The sequence below is a fragment of the Theropithecus gelada genome, chromosome 12, assembly GCF_003255815.1.
Source record: "Theropithecus gelada isolate Dixy chromosome 12, Tgel_1.0, whole genome shotgun sequence".
Lineage (NCBI taxonomy): Eukaryota > Metazoa > Chordata > Mammalia > Primates > Cercopithecidae > Theropithecus > Theropithecus gelada.
In genome coordinates this window covers 106930485-106950880 of record NC_037680.1, presented here as the reverse complement: position 1 = coordinate 106950880, position 20396 = coordinate 106930485, and the positions used below count along the sequence as shown (strand labels likewise).

Below are 20396 nucleotides of genomic sequence, written 5' to 3'. Positions count from 1 at the left end.
CAGAAGTCATGATAAACAGGGGAGCTGTCCTTCATCCTGAGACAAATTTTTAGAAAGGCAGACTATTAGGACTGGGATGGACTAATAAGAAAGATGGTTGGCCTACCTACAGAATGGAAGAAAATTTTTGCAATCTATCTCTCTGACAAAGGGCTAATATCCAGAATCTACAAGAAATTTAAAACAAATTTACAAGAAAAAAACAACCCCATCAAAAAGTGGGCAAAGGATATGAACAGACACTTCTTAAAAGAAGACATTTCTCCAGCCAACAAAACGAATAAAAGCTCATCATCGCTGGTCGTTAGAGAAATGCAAATCAAAACTACAATGAGATACCATCTCAAGCCAGTTAGAATGGCAATGATTAAAAACTCAGGAAACAACAGATGCTGAAGAGGATATGGAAAAATAGGTACGCTTTAACAATGTTGGTTGGAGCGTAAATTAGTTCAACCATTATGGAAGACAGTGTGGCGATTCCTCAAGGATCTAGAACCAGAAATACCATTTGACCCAGCAATCCCATTACTGGTTATACCCAAAGGATTATAAATCATTCTACTATAAAGACACACACACATGTGTGTGTTTATTGCAGCAGTATTCACAATAGCAAAGACTAGGAACCAACCCAAATGTCCATCAATGATAGACTGGATAAAGAAAATGTGGCACATATACACCATGAAACACTATGTAGTCATAAAGAAGAATGAGTTCATGTCCTTTACAGGGACATGGATGAAGCTGGAAATCATCATTCTCAGCAAACTAACACACGAACAGAAAACCAAACATCATATGCTCTCACTCATAAGTGGGAGTTGAACAATGAGGGCACATGGACATAGGGAGGGGAACATCACACACCAGGGCCTCTCGGGAGTTGGGGGCTAGGGAAAGGACAGCATAAGGAGAAATACCTAATGTAGATGATGGGTTGATGGGTGCAGCAAACCACCATGACACATGTATACATATGTAACAAACCTGTACATTCTACACAGGTATCCCAGAACTTAAAGTATAAAAAAAGAAAAAGAAAGAAAGATGGTTGGCCTAATTCATGCTCTTGCTTTCCAGATGAGAAAACTGAGACAAAGAAACTCAAGTGATCAGCCTAAGCCCACACAAAGAAAAAGAAAGTCTTAGGACACAGATCTCTAATCACAACTCTGTTTCACCCTTAGTGTACAACCTGTGGCTTTCTGTGTAGCCAGAGGAAGGTCAGCTAAATAATAAATATGGGTTGTGCCCTTTATATGGCAATGAACTATCTCCAGCCTTGAAATTTATCATTTCAGTGAAAGTAGCACTTTAGTGGCGCCTGAGCCCCCGGGGTCTGATTGTAGATCAATCACCAACTTACTTCCTTCTTTCCTTGACACATTTTGGAAAATGACTAAATAGGATAAATTTCTCACTAGTTAGTACAGCTTCATAAAACAATTAAGGAAATGGGTTTATTATTGAAAGTACAGTGTACTGCACAGGAAATTAGATGTTTAGTTATTGAAAGTACATTTCTCTTTTCTTTTTTACCTCTCGATCGGACTCTTTTCTGTGGAGCTCTGTCACTCTGAGTGAAGTGGGTTCTAGGTTTGCTTCTCTTTCTCCCTGAGAAAGTAGAATAATATAATCACAGTCATTTATGAGTATCTGTATTACACATATTACAGCTTTTCAAAAATTCCATTTAAATGTAACTTTGCAAAAGCCTGTTTAATGTATAAATAAAAAGATTTAAACCCAAGCCTTTAAGGTATGAAGAATCAGATAGCTAATATTAGGGTCACTTTATATTTCATTTTCCTATTCTTATATTAGGAAAAAGACTAATTGAAAGCAGTATTTCACATATATCTCAAGCAAAAGTACAAATGCTTCATTCCATATTTTGAAGGTTGATTTCATATTTCATTTCAAATATATATATTTGAAATATATATGGCATATAATACATGTTAAACACTTACATGTCCACTAATTTATTTAATCTTTGCAAGATCAAAATGATAATTACTGTCATTACAGAGACTAAAATATTCAGAGAAAATTGAGACAAAACTACAAAATTAAGTGAAGGCATTTGGGTTTCTCTTAGCAGAGACAAAAATAAATGACAGTTCTGTAAGTTAAGGGAAATCCTATTAGGTGTTCCACAGGTGAGATGTATGCTGCACATATCACATTGAGGGAAGATATTCGTACCTTTGTGCTGAAAGTAATAGTAAATGTGACCAGGGCTTTGTCCACATGACTTTGGAAAAAAGAAATATTGGGATTTAAGAAACTAATCAGAAGAAAATTAATCATGAGGAATGGGTAGAATTGAGACTTCCGCAGCCTTCATTCCAAATAGTAATTAAGGATTGACATGGCAGACGCTGCGGCCGACGAGGTTCTCCCGTATGCACGTTAATTGGCTGTGGGTGGACATGTCAAGGTTTACTATCGTTCAAATGTGTTTCATTTTCCGAGGCAGGAAAGCAAAATGTTCCTTCCTTCTTGTGTTGGATGTCCACCATCCAATGACCACCATCTGGGGGTGCTGGTCAGGGTCATGTAGGCCCATGAGGAAATATTATCCAGCCTACTCATTCCTAAGTACTATAAATTCTAACCATATCATGAGCATATTAGGCCACCAAAGTAAAAAGGAGCAACCAGACCCAAAGTGGACCTATGGCTTGGAAATGAGAGTGTCATAGGCAAAACTGAGGAAGTCCCAAGCAAGTAGGTTGAGTTAAGCACCCACATCCTAGGACAATGCATTAGTCCATGTATGCAACCATAGAAAGAGTTAGTGGAACTGATGATGCCAGGTTCAGCCTTTCACTCGCATCCAGGTTGTAGAAGTAAAGCTCTATTTTCAAAATAAGTCAAGCTGTGGTGCATGACCCCTCCCCTTCCCTTGCAGGAGAGTTGATGAAAGCATGTCATGGAAGAAAGAGCTAGTGATTGTGCATCAACCACTTGTAATGTCATTTCACGGCTGCACCTGTCAGGCAAGACACCTCCACACTCTGATCTCACCCCTCTCTCTCACCTCCCGAAATCCTGGATGGGACCAAGCCAACAGCTGTGGAGTAGGGGTAGGGCCAAGAGAGAATAAGAGAAGACACTGACCATGTCACCCCCAACTATATGTGTTCCAGACTAAGGCTTGCCCAGGCTGAAGGAGGGAAGGTGCTTTATTGTTTTTGTTTTTGTTTTTTGTTTTTTGTTTTTTTTTGCCTTCATCATGAAGTCTCCATTAATACTTTTTTTAAAAAAATTATACTTTAAGTTCTAGGGTACATGTGCACAACTTGCAGGTTTGTTACATATGTATATATGTGCCATGTTGGTGTGCTGCACCCATTAACTCATCGTTTACATTAGGTATATCTCCTAATGCTATTCTGTCCCCCCTCCCCCCACCCCACGACAGGCTCCGGTGCGTGATGTTCCCCTTCCTGTGTCCAAGTGTTCTCATTGTTCAATTCCCACCTATGAGTGAGAACATGCGGTGTTTGGTTTTCTGTTCCCGTGGACGCTGAAGAGGATCTGGAGAAATAGGAACACTTTTACACTGTTGGTGGAACTGTAAACTAGTTCAACCATTGTGGAACACAGTGTGGCGATTCCTCAAGGATCTAGAACTAGAAATACCATTTGACCCAGCCATCCCATTACTGGGTATATACCCAAAGGATTATAAATCATGCTGCTATAAAGATACATGCACACATACGTTTACTGTGGCACTATTCACAATAGCAAAGACTTGGAATCAATCCAAATGTCCATCAATAATAGACTGGATTAAGAAAATGTGGCACATATACACCATGGAATACTATGCAGCCGTAAAAAAAGGATGAGCTCATATCCTTTGTAGGGACATGGATGCAGCTGAAAACCATCATTCTCAGCAAACTATCACAAGAACAGAAAACCAAACACCGCATGTTCTCACTCATAGGTGGGAATTGAATAATGAGATCACTTGGACACAGGAAGGGGAACATCACACACCAGGGCCTATTGCGGGGTGGGGGGAGCAGGGAGGGATAGCATTAGGGGATATACCTAATGTAAATGATGAGTTAATGGGTTCAGCACACTGACATGGCACACATACACATATGTAACAAACCTGCACGTTGTGCACATGTACCCTAGAACATAAAGTATAATAATAAAAAAAAATGTATTGACCTGTAGGGCAAAGGGAAAGCGGCACAAACTTTTTCTTACCCCTAATCTTGGAAAGGCCTTTCAGATTCACGTTCGCCTTCTTTTCATTTGAGACCACCTGGCCATCGGCTTTGCTGTTTTCTGGGGATAGGCAGGGGAAAATGTATTAATAGAACTGGGCAGAAAAACTGACAGGCTGGACCAAAAGCAAGTGAGGGAGTCCTGGGTTTCATTCTGGATCCCCTTTTTTCAGACAAGGAACCTCAAGCAGGTGTCCAGAGCATTTTCTGCTTTTGAGATTGTCAACTTTTAAGTTACACACAGGATTTAATTGTACATTGAAGTCTCTTAGAATTTGTCTACATACACACAGACTTAAATGAAAATGTTTTAATGATTCAGTCCAAACAAATTTTCAATTTGAAAACAGCCATTCTTAAAATGCATGCAACCCCTTTTTTTTTCTTTCCAAACAAAGCTGTCACATCCACCAACCAGGCAGCCACATCAACTGGCAAGATTGGTAAAAATTAACGATTTTCAATAGGATGCTAAAATCTTACTATTTTAGATCCACTGATTCAAAATTGACAATCATTTAGAAAATGAGACTTAGCCTTTATTGTCTAGAAGAAAGGAAGTTCTCAGACCATGACTAAAATAAATTTCCAAGATTTCAGGGCCTGATTATAAAGAACATATGTATTTACAGGAAATTCAGAAAATAAAATGATATGAAACATCACCATCTGGAGATAGCCACAGATGAGGATGGCGATCTCCAGATGATGATCTGTGCAAAAATATTCTTCTAGTCTTTTCTTTTTGCATATGTTACTTTTTTAATAACACTTTTTCATTAAAAATGTTGGAGATTTATAATATTTTAATATACACACATATATTTGAAAACCACAAATAAAAATATAAATATCGCTTCTATTACACTGACCAAATGTAACCACTACATATATTTTTATGAATGAACTGTCATCCACTTTTCTATATTAATGTCTCTTTATATATACAGATAAATAATTACATGTGCATCTATCAGGATACATAAAAATATACTTCAGAAGTATAAATTTCACGTAAAATATGGTTATACATATATATATTTTTACAATTGTGTACACATACACATACACCCTGATTTCTTCATTTGGTCCTCTTAGGAATGTCTTTCCAAATTAATAAAAATTTCTTGAGCTAGGAAAGAAAGTCATACTGAGGATGATAACACCTCTTTATTGACTGTGGGCCTCTGGACTATTACATGCATGAGACACCATTTTGTTGAAGCCCTTGCATTCTCAGGCCTCTTTGTCACAGCCTGTTAGTCTACACCCTAACTGATACAGGAGGTACAGAACTCTCCAGGCCCTCGGGAACTGCAGGCTTTCAAGAATACGGTGGGCAGTGCCCTAATAAACTCAAAAGCTGTAACGACCTCACTTTGCCTGCTTACCATGTTGTTGGACGTTTTTCTGCGTTCTCCTTCTTACTCTGGTCCAGCAATGCCCCCTCTTTTTTCCTTCAAACCAAAGAGAATAAAGTTAATTATGCAGAGGGATAAATATAATTCTTTGAGTTTTATATGCCAGTAAGAGTAAAGGTTTTTTTTTTCATACTTTGGTCCGCAGGAAGGGGGCAAAATACTTTAGGATCAGTGTAGCAGTGTGGAGGTTGAGTACAGAGTTATATTTTACCTCTGCATGAGCCTTGGGCCATGGGCTTGGGAGAGACTATAGGAGATGACCTTCCTTGAAACAAAATTTTTAATAGAAAATTAACTCTTGCTGGCACCTTAGAGTGAATGATAACTGCTGCTTCATGTTCCTTTTTCAAGTGTTTGTTGTGTAAATGCAAATGTGCAATGAGAAGGCATCCTCCTTGAAGCTGATGATGTTATAAATAATATTCTATATTGGAAGTTGGGAGATATTCTGAACTTGATGTTGTGAGTTTTCATTATGTAATTACATACTCATTATAGAATCCCTATATAATTTCATTAAATAATCTCAGCAGTGCCTCCACACTGTCAGCCCTACTTCAGGCTGCAGAGCAGCTGACTCCAGGAATACTGTTGTGACCCCAGAAACTCATCAGTGTCCTGAATCTGGCTGTCTGGACCATTTGCAGTCTGATGTGCCCTTTATCTGAAAAGTGACTCCACAGTGCACTGCCTTTCTGACTATCCCTCATCTCCTCCTGTCCGCACACTGTGGGAGGGCAGTAGGCTCACTGAAGGGAGCAACCCCCAGAAAGGGATCATCTCCTTCCTGGATAGTGACCAGGACAGAAGTGGTAGGGGTTGCAAGTGTTCTGTAGACCTATCTTGAAGATTCAGGATTCTGTTGCGACTGTTCCTAAGGATGATGCCTCATCCTTTCCCCTACCAGCCTGGTGCGTATGGCCTTCAAAGAGCCTAGGGATACAGATTTAACTCCAGACACATTTTATGAAAATGCTTTTCCTCTACTATCTAATTTTGTAGATGGAAAGTCTAAGTGAGAAAAGGAGATGATTAGGATAAAAGATGAAGGTACAGCCACTGGAGTGGTATAGCAGATTTTGCAGCAGTGAAGCAAGAGCAAAAATCCAGACATCTAAAGAGGTATGGGAGAAAGAGGAGCATTGGTGATATCTGTCTTTCAGAAGAACCCAAGGATCCTTTATCCAGAAGGAAAATACCCTGCTCCAGTGCTCCCACCTCTAAGAATGCTGAGTCAGCCTCTCTGCACCAGCCTTGAGACGGCAGGGGCTGGGTCCAGCTTCTGAGGTCCCACACTGAACCCTCTAGACATTGTCCCTACCACTATTCTCAGTCATTTGTTAGAGGGGGGCTGCCACCTGGTTGGTGTCATGGACAAATAGGACAGATTGGACAGACTGTCCTCAAGCAGTTCCTCCAACATGCCCACCCTCTCCCTAGCCACACACACAAACAAATCAAGTATGAACAGAACTGGGAACTCCAAGGCTTATAGCCAGCCAGGAACCACATAGGAGACACTGTTCACCTTCCCCCTTACCAATGTACATAACACTCAAGGAAGCCCAACAATTGTGTACACTTTCCTTCTGGGAGCCCCACGTGTGCCCTGGGGATTGTACTTCTTGTATGAAAGCCAGGCACTAATTGCCTCCCTCATGTAAGGACTTGTACCTTAGAGGTGGTCATAAGGGACCTAAATCGTTTACAGTTTATGAAATGTGCGTGGGTACGGGTGTGTGTGTAGATATGGGGTCTCGCTATGTTGTCCAGGCTGCTTTTTGAACTCCTGACCTCAAGTGATCCTCCTGTATTGGCCTCCCAAAGTACTGGGATAACATGAGTGAGCCCCTGCACTGGGTCAAAATTTGTTAAATGTTGTAGGAAAAAAATTGAATGGATGTGGACTCATGGGTCTGACTATCAGAGTGACTGACCGGGTGGTGTCTTCATGGGGAAATTTGCCAGAAGCAAAAATGTGGGATGAATTTGGTGGAAGGCCATTCTCCATGGCATTTCTACATGCCTCAGAGTATCACTTCAAGGATATTTGAATAGCAAAGCAGTCTTGGAAGCTAGAGATCATGTAGCCTCCAGATTATAGGGTAAATGTATCCCTGACCACTATAAAATAGACAACATCTCCCTCCTTAGACATTTTCCAGAGGAGATGCCTCCAGAAGAGATTTGCTTAAGATCCCCAGAGGAGATTTGCTTAATATCCCCAGAGGAGAGTTGCTTAAATTCCAGCTAAAAAGATAATGTCTCCCTCAGAGGTAAGGTTTGGGTAGGTTTGCTATCAGTCCCCTTATAAGCCCATAGGTTTCCTCAGTGAAGCATTCTTCTACTGCAGCACACACCTGTGAGTGCAGCATCCACCTGGGCTTGCTCTGCACCATCCTTTTCATGGGTGTTGGGGGGAAAGAACTGATGTGTCTACTCTATATCCCAGCAATTTTGCTCCTAGGTATTTAAGCAAGAGATATGAAAAAACAGGAAGATTCCTACAAGAATGTGCTCAGCAGAGTTTTCATAATAGCAAAAAACTTTAAAAACTCGAGGTGTCCCTCAATAGAATTATAAACAAAATTTGGTATATCCAGATAATGTACACTACTTAGCAATGAAAAAGAACAAACTACTGAGACATCCAACAATATGGATGAATCTTAAAAACATGCTGTGTGAAATAAATCCCACTCTAAAGAGGATATGCTATAAAACCTTATTTATATAAAGTTTTTAAAAACCCAAATTATCATAGTTAAAAAGAAGAGTAGTGATTGCCCTGATGGGTAGTGGGTGAGATATACCGGACAGGGCATAAGGAACCTTTCCAGGTGATGGTCATGTTCTGTATCTTGATAAGAATTTTGATGGTGCAGAAAAAGGCAGTTACAAGAACTCATCAAATGGTATACTTAATACTCATGCATTTCATTGTAAATTTTATCTTAAGAAAAGAATTCTAAATAAATATTGAACTCTAGTTAATGATACACATGCCAACGTATTTGAGGGGGAAGAGTGCTAATGTCTGCAGCCTTGAAATGTTTCAAACTTGACCACCAGTTAGTGAGTGGATAGAGAAATGCATAGATGAATAGAAAAGTGATAAAGCAGGAATGATACAATGTTAATTGTGAATCTATGTGAAAGTATATTGATGTTTAGTATACAATTCTCCCAAGTCTTCTGTATGCTTAAAATTTTCGTGATTAAATTTTAGGGAAAAAAAAGCTTTTAGAGAGAAAGGACAGAATATTTACCAAGAAGTTACAGTTAGTTACAATAAGAAAATAATTTTTATTAGCCTCACCATAGATTCCAGAAAATAATATAGTAATCACTTTACTATACTGAGAAGAAATAAATTATTGACCTAGAAGTTTTAATGTAGCTAAGAAGTTCTATCAAAGTAAAGACAAAGTTGTACATCCAACACTTAGAGAGTTTACCACTTAGAGATCACTCACTAGAAAAAACAAAGAATTTACTTCAGCTAGACAAAAAGTGAAACCAAAGAAAAAAAACGATGGTGAGCATACAAAATAATTTTTTTAAATTAAGTAAATATCAACTGTAAAAATGATAACAGTTTCAAAATTTATAGTTAAAAATAAAATATTAAACAATAGCCAAAATGGTAGAAATGGGGTGTTCAGTTTGTAGTGAAACCATGATAAGCTCCAGCTCCTTGTCATCTTTTGGGATTGGGGCATAATTTAAAACATTACAGAAATTTTATCTTTAATTTCTAAATCAGCAGGGAGAAAGGGGAGAATATATAGTTTTATACCAATCCATTAGAAAGCAGGAAGGAGACACGAAAAACACAAATAAAGTATGGTCAACAATACCACAGAAGATATAGGTCCATATACATCTGGAATCTCAATAAATGTAAGTAAATTTAAATTTACCTGTTAAGAAGCTAGGATTATCAGACAAAATTACAAAAGTTAAGTGCAGTTACAAGAGACATAAAAGAAAACTGAACAAGAGGGCATCACATAAAGTGAGTGAAAAATATTTTTTAAAAACCATAAAAGTTTGCGTAACAATGTTAGTACTCAGCCAAAGAGATTTTAAGGCAAAAGCATTAACAGGGATAAAGCAGAATGCTGTATAACGACAAAAGAAAAACATCCATTAAGAAGTTATAAATCATGAATAGCCCCAAAATATTTAAAGTAAAGCAACAAAATAAAGAGGAATTGGCAAATATACAACCATGTGCGAGAATTTAACACATTTGTATGCAAATCTGATGGAGCAAATAAAATTTAAATTACTGTGGACACGAATTTAAACAACAAAGTTGTGCTTGATAAAAAAGATACACATGGAGTGAAGCCAGAGCCTAACAAATAGTTCAAATGTACATTATTCTCAAGGGGCAGAAAACATTTACAAACATTGACCACACATTAGGTTGCCAAAAAAACAAAAAACACCTTAGTTTAGGGGTGGTATATGCCTGTATTGTCACTTATTTGGGAGTCTGAGGCAGGAGAATCACTTGAGCCCGGGAGTTTAAGGCCATCCTGGAACACACAGTGAGGTCCCATCTTTTAAAAAACAAACCAGCAAAAAACAGATCAGCTGTTGTCAAGAACTAGAGAATGGAGAGACGAATACAAGTGGACTTTGGGGTGATGGAAATGATACATGTCATGATTGTGGAGGTATTTACATAACTGCACACATTTGTTAAAACAAATTTGATTATACCTTAAGGTGATGAATTTGTTTTATGTAAATTACAGTTCAATAAAGCAGATAAGAAAAGTAGACGTGTGGAACATCTACATAAAGAAAATCCTGTTATTGGTGTCCTTATCAAAGATTACTTGAACATACATGCATGAGTTTATTTCTGGGTTCCCTATTCTATTGCATTGGCTTATGTGTGTTTTTATGCCACTACCATACTGTTTTGATTACTCTTGTTTTGCAACATAGTTTAAAATTAAACAGTATGATGCCTCCAGCTTTGTTTCTTTTTTTTTTTTTCAAAATTACTTTGCCTATTTGGAGTCTTTTATGATTCAATACAAATTTTAGGATTCCTTTTACCTATTTCTGTGAAAAATGTCATTTAAATTTTGATAGAGATTTCATTGACTCTCCAGATCACTCTGGGTAATACGGACATTTTAACAATATTCTTCCAGTTCTTGAACATGAGATATCTTTCCATTTATTTGTATATGTTTCAATTTCTTTCATGAATGTCATAGTTTTCAATGTGCGAATATTTCACCTCTTGTTAAATGGGTTCCTATTTTATTCTTTTTGTGGCTATTGTAAATGGGATTGTTTTCTTAATTTCTTTTTTGGATAGTTCATTGTTAGTGCATAGAAACACAACTGATCTTTGAATCCTGCAACTTTACTGAATTCATTTGTTAGCTCCAAGAGTTTTTTTATGAACTCTATAGTGTTTTCTACATAGAAGATCGTGTCACCTGCAAACAGAGACAATTTAACTTCTTTCCAATTTGGATGGCTTTTTTTTTCTTGCTTACTTGCTCTGACTAGGACTTACATCACTATACTGAATACAGATGTCAAGAAGGGGCATTTAATCTTGACAAGGGTGCCAAGAATAAATAATGGAGAAAAGATAATCTCTTCAATAAATGGTCCTAAGAAAACTGAATATCCACAAGCAAAAGAATGAAATTAGTAGCATTTTATCACAGTAGATCCTCTCAAATCCTGCTGCTGCTTTATCAACTAATATTTTCTAAATTCTTTGTTGTCATTTCAACAATGTTCACAGCATCTTCACCAGGTATAAATTCCATCTCAAGAAACTGCTTTCTTTGCTCATTCATAAGAAGCAACTCCTCATCCACTCAAGGTTTATCATGAGATTGCAGCAATTCAGTCATATCTTCAGGCTCCACTTCTAATTCTGGTTCTCTTGGCTGTTTCTGCCACATTTGCAATTACTTCTTCACTGATGTCTTGAGCCCTTCAAAGTCATCCATGAGGATTGTAATCAACTTCTTCTAAATTCCTGTTAATGTTGATATTTTGACCTCCTCTCATGAATCATGAATGTTCTTATGGCATGTAAAATGGTGAATCCTTTCCAGAAGTTTTCCAATTGACTTTGCCCAGATTCATCAGAGGAATCACTATGTATAGAGACAGTTATAGCATTACAACATGTAATTCTTAAATATTAAGACTTGCTAGTTGAAATTACTCTTCGATCCACGGGCTGCAGAATGGATGTTGTGTTATCAGGCATGGAAATAACATTAATCACCTGTACATCTCCATCAGGGCTCCTGGATGACTAGGTACACTGTCAATGAACAGTAATACTTTGAAAGGAATCTTTTTTTCTAAGGAGTATGTCTCAACAGTGGGTTTAAAAAATTCAGTAAATCATGCTGTAAACAGATGTGCTGTCATCTGGGCTTTATTCCAATTATACAGCACAGGCAGAGTAGACTTAGAATAATTCTTAAGGGCCCTAGGATTTTCAGAATGGTGAATGAGCATTGGCTTCAAGTGAAAGTCACCTGCTCCATTAGCCTCTAACAAGACACTCAGCCTGTCCCGTGGAGCTTTGAAGCCAGGCATTGACTTCTCCTCTGTAGCTATGACAGTTCTAGATGGCATCTTCTTCCAATAAAAGGCTGTTTAGTCTACACTGTAAAACTGTTGTTTAGTGTAGCCACCTTCATCTACGATCTTGGCTAGATCTTCTGGACAACCTTCTGTAGCTTCTACATCAGCATTTGTTGCTTCACCTTGCTCTTTAATGTTATGAGACAGCTTCTTTCCTTCAACCTCAGGAACCAACATCAGCTAGTCACAAACTTTTCTTATGCAGCTTCCCACATCTTTCAGCCTTTATAGAATGGAAGAGAGTTTAGGCCTCACTCTGGATTAAGGTTTCGCTTAAGGGAATGTTGTAGCTGGTTGGATCTTCTATCCAGATCACTCATACTATCTCCATATCAGCAATAAGTCTGTTCCACTTTCTTATCATTCATGTGTTCACTGGAGTAGCACTTCATAACTTGGCTAATTGTTTGCTGCAATAGGCCTAGTTTTCAGCCTATCTTGGCTTTTGACATGGCTTCCTAACTAAGCCTCATCATTTCTAGCTTTTTATTTAAAGTGAGACACATGTGACTCTTCCTTTAACTTGAGCCTTTAGAGGCCATTGTAGGATTATTAATTGACTTAATTTCCATATATTTTTTTTTTTGGTCTCAGGAAAGAGGAAAGTCCAAGAGAGGGAGAGAGACTGGGGAACAGCTGGTCAGTGAAGCAGCTGAAACACACACAACATTTATTAGGTTTGCCATCTTATATGAACACAGTGTGTGGTGCCATAGCCAGTTAGAATAGTAACATCAAAGATCATTGTTGTCACTTTTCATACTACCATAACAGGAATAATAATAATAATAAAGTTTGAAATCTTGCGAGAATTACCAAAGTGTAACAGAGACACAAAATGAGCACATGTTGTTGGAAAAAGGGCACCAATAGACTTTTTTTGACACAGGGTTGTCATAAACATTCAATTTGTAAAACTCACAATATTCTCAAAGTACAATAAAGCGAAGTGCAATCAAATGAGATGTGCCTGTACCACAAAGAAACCTAAAAGAATAACATCAAATATGACAACACACATAGGTGACATTCAGTATATGTCACATATAAGTATTCTTGTTGTCCTAAAGCATGGGGAAAAAAAGACAACACAGTGGCAAAATATAAGTTCCAAGCAGTCATAGAAGAAAAAGTAAAAATGGCCAACAACAAATGAAGAATGCTCAGCTGCACCAAAAATGAAAGCAATGCAAGTTAAAATAGGAATGAAATAAAACTTTTTTTACAGTTAAGTTGGCAAGATATTAAATGTTTATAATATCTACTGCATGTTATATTGATTTAAAGAGAAATGTAATGGTTTAAATGTATTCATTTAGATATATTACATAATTCTAAATGTGCTAATAAAACATAGAAAAAAATGGAAATATGTACAGCAAAGCTTATAGGGAGTACGTATTTTAAAATCAGGAAAAAAAACAGCATAAAAGTGTAAGTAATTTGAAAAAATATAACTTGTTTAGAAGATCGAATATAACCATATAGGGTGAATTTTTTTTTTTTTTTTGTCTTACGAAAGGTATTGCTGCTGTAATAAATTACCATAAACTTAGTGACCAAAAAAATCACAAATTCATGGTCTTATAATTCTGTGGGTTAGACATCTGACATGTACCTCACAGGGCTAAAATCAATCAAGGTGTCTGCAGGGCTTTGCTCCTTTCTGGAGGCCACAGAGGAGCCTTTTCCAGCTTCGGAAAGTTGACCACATTCCTTAGTTGATGGACCCCTGCATCCATCTCCACATCCAACTCTATTCTCTCTGACCATTCTTCCATAGTCACACGTCCCTCTCTTGACAGGAGGATATGTTCTCTGACTTTAGGGGCCCATGCGATCTTACCTCAAGCTCCTTAACTTAATCACATCTTCAAAGTCCCTTTTGCCATGTAAAGTAACAGATTATAGGTTCTAGGAGATAGGACATGGACATCTTTGTTTCTCTTGGTACAAAACCCTCAAGAATCTTACGGATCTCCTGCATTTATCATGGGGATTTCCTCCATCAGACATGAAGCTTCCCCACAGATCTTTCCTAGAAATTCACACATCTATTTTTTTTTATATTTTAAGTTCAAGGATATATGTGCAGGTTTGTTATATAGGTAAACATGTGTCATGGGTGTTTGTTATACAGATTATTTCATCACTCAGGTATTAAGCCTAATACCCATTAGTTATTTTTCCTGATCCTCTCCCTCCTCCAACCCTTCACCTTCTGATAGGCCTCAGTGTGTGTTGTTCCCGTCTATGTGTCCATGTATTCTCATCATTTCATTACCACTTATAAGTGAGAACATGTGGTGTTCCATTTCTGTTCCTGTATTAGTTTGCTAAGGATAATGGTCTCCAGCTCCATCCATGTCCCTGCAAAGCACATGATCTTATTCTTTTTTTTAATGGCTGCACAGTATTCCATGGTGAATATGAACCACATTTTCTTTATCCAGTCTATCATTGCTGGACATTTAGGTTGATTCTATGTCTTTGCTATTGTGAACAGTGCTGCAATAAGCATACATGTGCATGTGTCTTTATAATAGAATGATTTATATTCCTTTGGGTATATACTCAGTAATAGGATTGCTGGGTCAAATAGTATTTCTGTCTTTAGGTCTTTGAGGAATTGCCACAGTGTCTTCCACAACCTTGTCAGTTGTAGTTTACAACTGACAAGGTTGAGCTAGTTTACACTCCCAGCAACAGTGTGTATAAGCATTCCTTTTTCTCCACAACCTTGTCAGTATCTGCTGTTTTTAGACCTTTTAACAATAGTCATTCTGACTGGTGTGAGATGGTATCTCCTTGTAGTTTTGATTTGGATTTCTCTAACGATCAGTGATGCTGAGCTTTTTTTCATATGATTGCTGGCTGCATGTATGTCTTCTCTTGAGAAGTATCTGTTGATGTCCTTTGCCCACTTTTTAATGGGGTTGTTTTTCTTGTAAATTTGTTTAAGTACCTTATAGATGCTGGATGTTAGATCTTCATCAGATGCATAGTTTGCAAAAATTTTCTCCCAGTCTGTAAGCTGTCTAATCACTCTGATGATAGCTTCTTTTGCTGTGCAGAAACTCTTTAGTTTAATTAGATCCCATTTTTCAATTTTTGCTTTTATTGCAGTTGCTTTCAGCATCTTTGTCATGAACTCTTTGCCCATGCCTATCTCCTGAATGGTATTGCCTAGGTCATCTTCCAGGGTTTTTATAGTTTTGGGTTTTACATTTAATTCTTTAATCTGTCTTGAGATAATTTTTATATATGGTGTAAGGAAGGGGTCCAGTTTCAATTTTCTGTATACAGCTAGCTGATTATCCCAGTACCATTTACTGAATAAGGAAACCTTTTGCCATTGCTTGTTTTTGTCAGGTTTGTTGAAGATCAGATAGTTGTAGGTGTTTGGACTTATTTCTGGGTTCTCTTTTCTGTTCCACTGGGCTATGTGTCTGTTCTTGTACCAGTACCATGTTGATTTGGTTACTGTATTAGTCCGTTTTCACACTGTTGATAAAGACATACCCAAGCCTGGGTAATTTATACAGGAAAAAGAGTTTAATGGACTTACAGTTCCATGTGGCTGGGGAAGCCTCATAATCATGGTGGAAGACAAGAAGGAGCAAGTCACGTCTTACATGGATGACGGCAGGCAAAGAGACAGAGCTTATGAAGGGAAACTCCCCCTTATAAAACTATCAGATCTCATGAAGACATATTCACTATTATGAGAATAGCACAGGAAAAATCGGCCCCCATAATTCAACTACCTGCCACTGGGTCCCTCCCACAACACTTGGGAATTGTGGGAGATACAATTCAAGATGAGATTTGGGTGGGGACACAGCCAAACCATATCAGTTAATGTAGCCCTGTAGTATGGCTTGAAGTTGGGTAGCATGATGTCTCCAGCTTTGTTCTTTTTGCTTAGGATTGCCTTTGCTATTCAGGCTCTTTTTTGGTTCCATGTAAATTCTAAAATCATATTTTCTAGTTATGTGAGGAAAGTCAATGTTAGCTTAATGGCAATAGCATTGAATTTATAAATTGCTTTGGGCAGTATGGCCATTTAAAAATGATATTGATTCTTCCTGTCCATGAACATGGAATGTTTTTCCATTTGTTTGTGTCATCTCTCATTTCTTTGAACAGGATTTTAGTTCTCCTTGTAGAGATCTTTCACCTCCCTAATTAGCTGTCTTTCTAGGTATTTTATTCTTTTTGTAGCAACACACATCTATTTTTGATTTCTGCTGAGATGGCTGAGGGACTCAAGAGTCACATGCCTCATCTCTTCAAATAACTTTTTATGTGAATGAATAATCTGACCTTTCACTACTTCCCAGGGAACTTGCAAAAAGTCTTGGTTGTCTCTATGAAGCACACGTCCCTGACAATGAATCTCCTTATTTTATTGTGTTTTTTGACCTGGATAGGCTGAGAATTTTCTAAATCATCAAGACTTCATTCTTTTTCATTTAACTGCTCTTCCTTCAATATACCTCTTCCCTCTTGCATTTTACTATAATTAGCAAAAGATACCACAACACACTATGATCACTGTATTTGGAAATCTCCTTAGCTATAGATCCAGAAAGTTCTGCTTTTCACATGAGTACAGGACAGGCCACTATATAATAAGGAGGCCTTTTCCACATCTTTCTTATGTCCTTCTGAGCCCTCACCAGTAACACTGTTAACCTCCATATTTTTACTAACAGTCTGCTCATGATGATCCAGGTCTTCTCTAATGCAATATAGGCTTTCTCTCTCATGTTATTTACTTACTTCTCAGCCCTCACTAGCACAGTCTTTAGCATTCATGTTTCTACTAAGAACTACTCAGGGCAATATAGGCATAAAACTCTGGCATTAAAAACATATTTGTAACACCAAAAGCAAGTAAATTCTTATTTATTCTTACTTTTTTTCCTCTTGGGTTTTCCCAAAGTAGAGTTGTTTCCAATATCCACAGTATCTAGAAAATGACAAGTTGTAGTGAGGTAATAGAAATTAATAAATAAAAGTTACAGATTTTAGGACAATTTATACCACAGAAGGCTTGAGTTTATAAAGATGTTTAGATAATCATTCCTCTCTTTCTTCTAGGGGAATCAAAAACCCACTGAACTGAGAACTAGGAGTCTAGAATGGACCCTGGGTCTTCTATCAAAAATACGTGTTGGGCTAAGAAGAGTAGACCTGCTGTCTTTCCTCCTGACAATTAAGTACCAGGATTAGTTGTCTTTTGAGTGTGGCCTTTCTAAGTTGTAGCAAAGTGACACTATTATCTACCAGCAGAAGTTCACTGAGGTATCCTGGGCTTCATGGAAGATTGGGTGTAACTTAATATACTAATGCAATAAACAAGATAACTGCATTTCAAAGAGTATACTTCTATGACATCATCTATGTCTAATCAGCAGAGTCCATCTTCTTAAATATTACTTTATAGCTATCTCTTGCCTCCCTGCAGTTCCCCAAAGGCTCAGTTGAACCAAATGCAAAGAATAGGATTCTAGACAGACTGGAGCACCTACCTCCACCCTACTGGGGGTCTGTGGGGCCCACTGAGCCACCCCCATCCCACAGCCCTCAGACAGCCTTACCCATTGTGCCACATGCTTGATCACTTTCCATCTTTACTTCTGGGCCTCCTGGCACCTCTTCTGAGAAACACATGACACAGGAACACTTCTCATTTTCATATGCTGATTGCTCTGCTCCTGGGCCAAAATTGTGATTCATGAAGACTTTCAGTTTGACACAGTGACTCTCTTTTCTGCACCCTTGTTGCTCCCCTTCATTACTTTTTCCTCTGAAATCTTCTCCTTTCACTGCTCCTCCTTACATGTGATTCTTCCTTTAAGTCTATTTTTTTCTCCTCCTTTTTCTCTTTATCAGAACTCTGTTTCCGTTTTCACTATTTTTAAGTCATAATTACCTGATACATCATCATGTAGCAGGCTAGAAGCGAGCTCTTCTGCTTCTCCTTCTTCATTCATTGGGTGATCTTCTAGTTCACCAGACACTAATGAGAAACAAGAAAATTACTGTCCAAGGATCCTGACACAGTCACCAGAGAAGAGTTTCTAGTGCTGTCATACTACAAACTGATATTCTGAGCTAAGATGAACTGTTCTCTGGAAAAAAATATACTTTCTCCAATAATCACATTTGACGCTTAACAGAGCCATGCTCTCTCCATGTTATGCACCTCATCCTCCTTTTTGCTACTTTTATTTTCGTACTTGTAGTACTGAGAATAAAGCAAGAAAACTCTCATCATTCCAGAAAATACTACTGTTCTTTGACAATAGTAAAAAGCAACTATTTAAACTCATCCCAATTGGCCATTGACTACTTATATCACTAACCATATTTCTGAAAGCAAGCCCATCAGTGGCAGTTCTACATATCTGAAGCCCAGCCGTCAGCAACAGCCCCCTCCACAAAGCCTGCATTGATGGCCAAATGCTAAATTACTCATAAACACTCCTGTTTCTGAAGGTCTGGGGTCCCTAAACAATATGCTTCCTAAAACTCTATATAAAAATGCAGTTTCCATTTCTATAAAGACTGTGTCTTATAAGCACAGGGCCTCCTCCCACCAGATGCCTTGCTTGGCAAGGAATAAATCAGCTTTAAGTTTCAGTTAATGAGTACTAGCCTAGCCCTTCAAAAATTGGAGTTCCTGCCGAGATAATCTTGAAGATTCTTGCTGGGGAGTGTCCTGTGGGGCCCTTGGATCCACAAGCATGAATCTCAGGCCACTGTGTCCATATCAGGCCATTTTTCTGATCTACTGCCAAGTGAATCTTTCTCAGAAACATCTTGAACCATCTGACTTGTTTCATTGAACTCTTAGTTCTGAATTTATCTTATTTAAAAATGGGCAGGGCATATAATTAGATAGAATTAGATATTTTGGGTTGGAAGTACACCACTTAGCAAACATTTTCTCAGTTAATGTGCTTATTTATTCACTACTTCATCTACTGTTACCTTTCTTTTGTCTTTTTTTTTTTTTTTTTTTTGAGATAGAATTTTGCTCTTGTTGCCCAGGCTGGAGTGCAATGGTACAATCTCGGCTCACTGCAACCTCCACCTCCCGGGTTCAAGTGATTCTCCTGTCTCAGCCTCCCAAAGTAGCTAGGATTACAGGTGCCCACTACCACACCTGGTTAATTTTTGTATTTTTAGTAGAGAGGAGGTTTCACCATGTTGGCCAGGCTGGTCTCGAACTCCTGACCTCAGGTGATCCACTCACCTCGGCCTCCCAAAGTGCTGGGATTATAAGTGTGAGCCACCGCACCCGACCTCTTCTGTCTATTTTTAAAAAGTCTTATCTCTGCTGGGCATGGTGGCTGACACCTGTAATAGGTCATATTACAGGCAGATTGCTTGAGCTCAGGAATTCCAGACCATCCTGGGCAACATAGCAAAACTCTACCAAAAAAAGTCTTATTTCATGTGTGTTTGTTCCTGATTTTCCTGTGCTTTCTGAATGTTAGAAGATAGTGATCCAAAGCAAACAGATGGTGGCCAAGGTCTGCTAAGTCCTCAATTCAAGCCAGCCCCCAAAACTAATGGATGTGGGTCCATTGGACAGTAGCCAAACTGTGCATGTTTGGCCACACTTTATCTTGAGTCCCTCATCAAAACCTTCATGAGGGCACCTAGTGTCTTGTCAATTTGTGAAAGAAAATCATTTTGTTCAGTATGCAATCTGGAGTCAACTACAATCATGTAATTAATTGTATGTTCCCTTTTCAGTTACTGCTTCATTCATGTGGAACACACCATTCACACTTGTACTGAAACATAGCGGCCTCTTTGCTGTTTGTCATGGGATTGTCTTTGCCAAAGCCATAATCTCCCCCTGACAAAAGTTTCACTTCCTCTGTATACTTTCATCATGATTCTAACTCTTGTACTTTTCTTAATAACTGGCAACATTTTCGCTAAAATGACTCTGGCTTACGATGGGAAAGTTTTGCCATGTCCAAAGTAAGTAACACATTTGACAAGTAGATCTATAAAAGAAGAGAAAAAAGTCACC

At 38.1% G+C, this 20396-nt stretch overlaps 1 protein-coding gene across 4 annotated transcripts in view; it reads right to left on the bottom strand.

Annotated features, from left to right (window-relative positions):
* The window catches only part of SP140 (SP140 nuclear body protein), a 91087-nt gene that overhangs the window by 30047 nt on the left and 40644 nt on the right, over positions 1-20396 (bottom strand). For all 4 annotated transcript variants that reach the window (XM_025404050.1, XM_025404051.1, XM_025404052.1 and 1 more), the window contains 6 exons: positions 18279-18365; positions 17944-18060; positions 17259-17312; positions 5657-5722; positions 4246-4326; positions 1546-1620 (listed from right to left, as the gene is read on the bottom strand). In XM_025404050.1, the coding sequence (XP_025259835.1) occupies positions 1546-1620; positions 4246-4326; positions 5657-5722; positions 17259-17312; positions 17944-18060; positions 18279-18365 (480 nt within the window). The remainder of the gene's footprint in view (positions 1-1545; positions 1621-4245; positions 4327-5656; positions 5723-17258; positions 17313-17943; positions 18061-18278; positions 18366-20396) is intronic.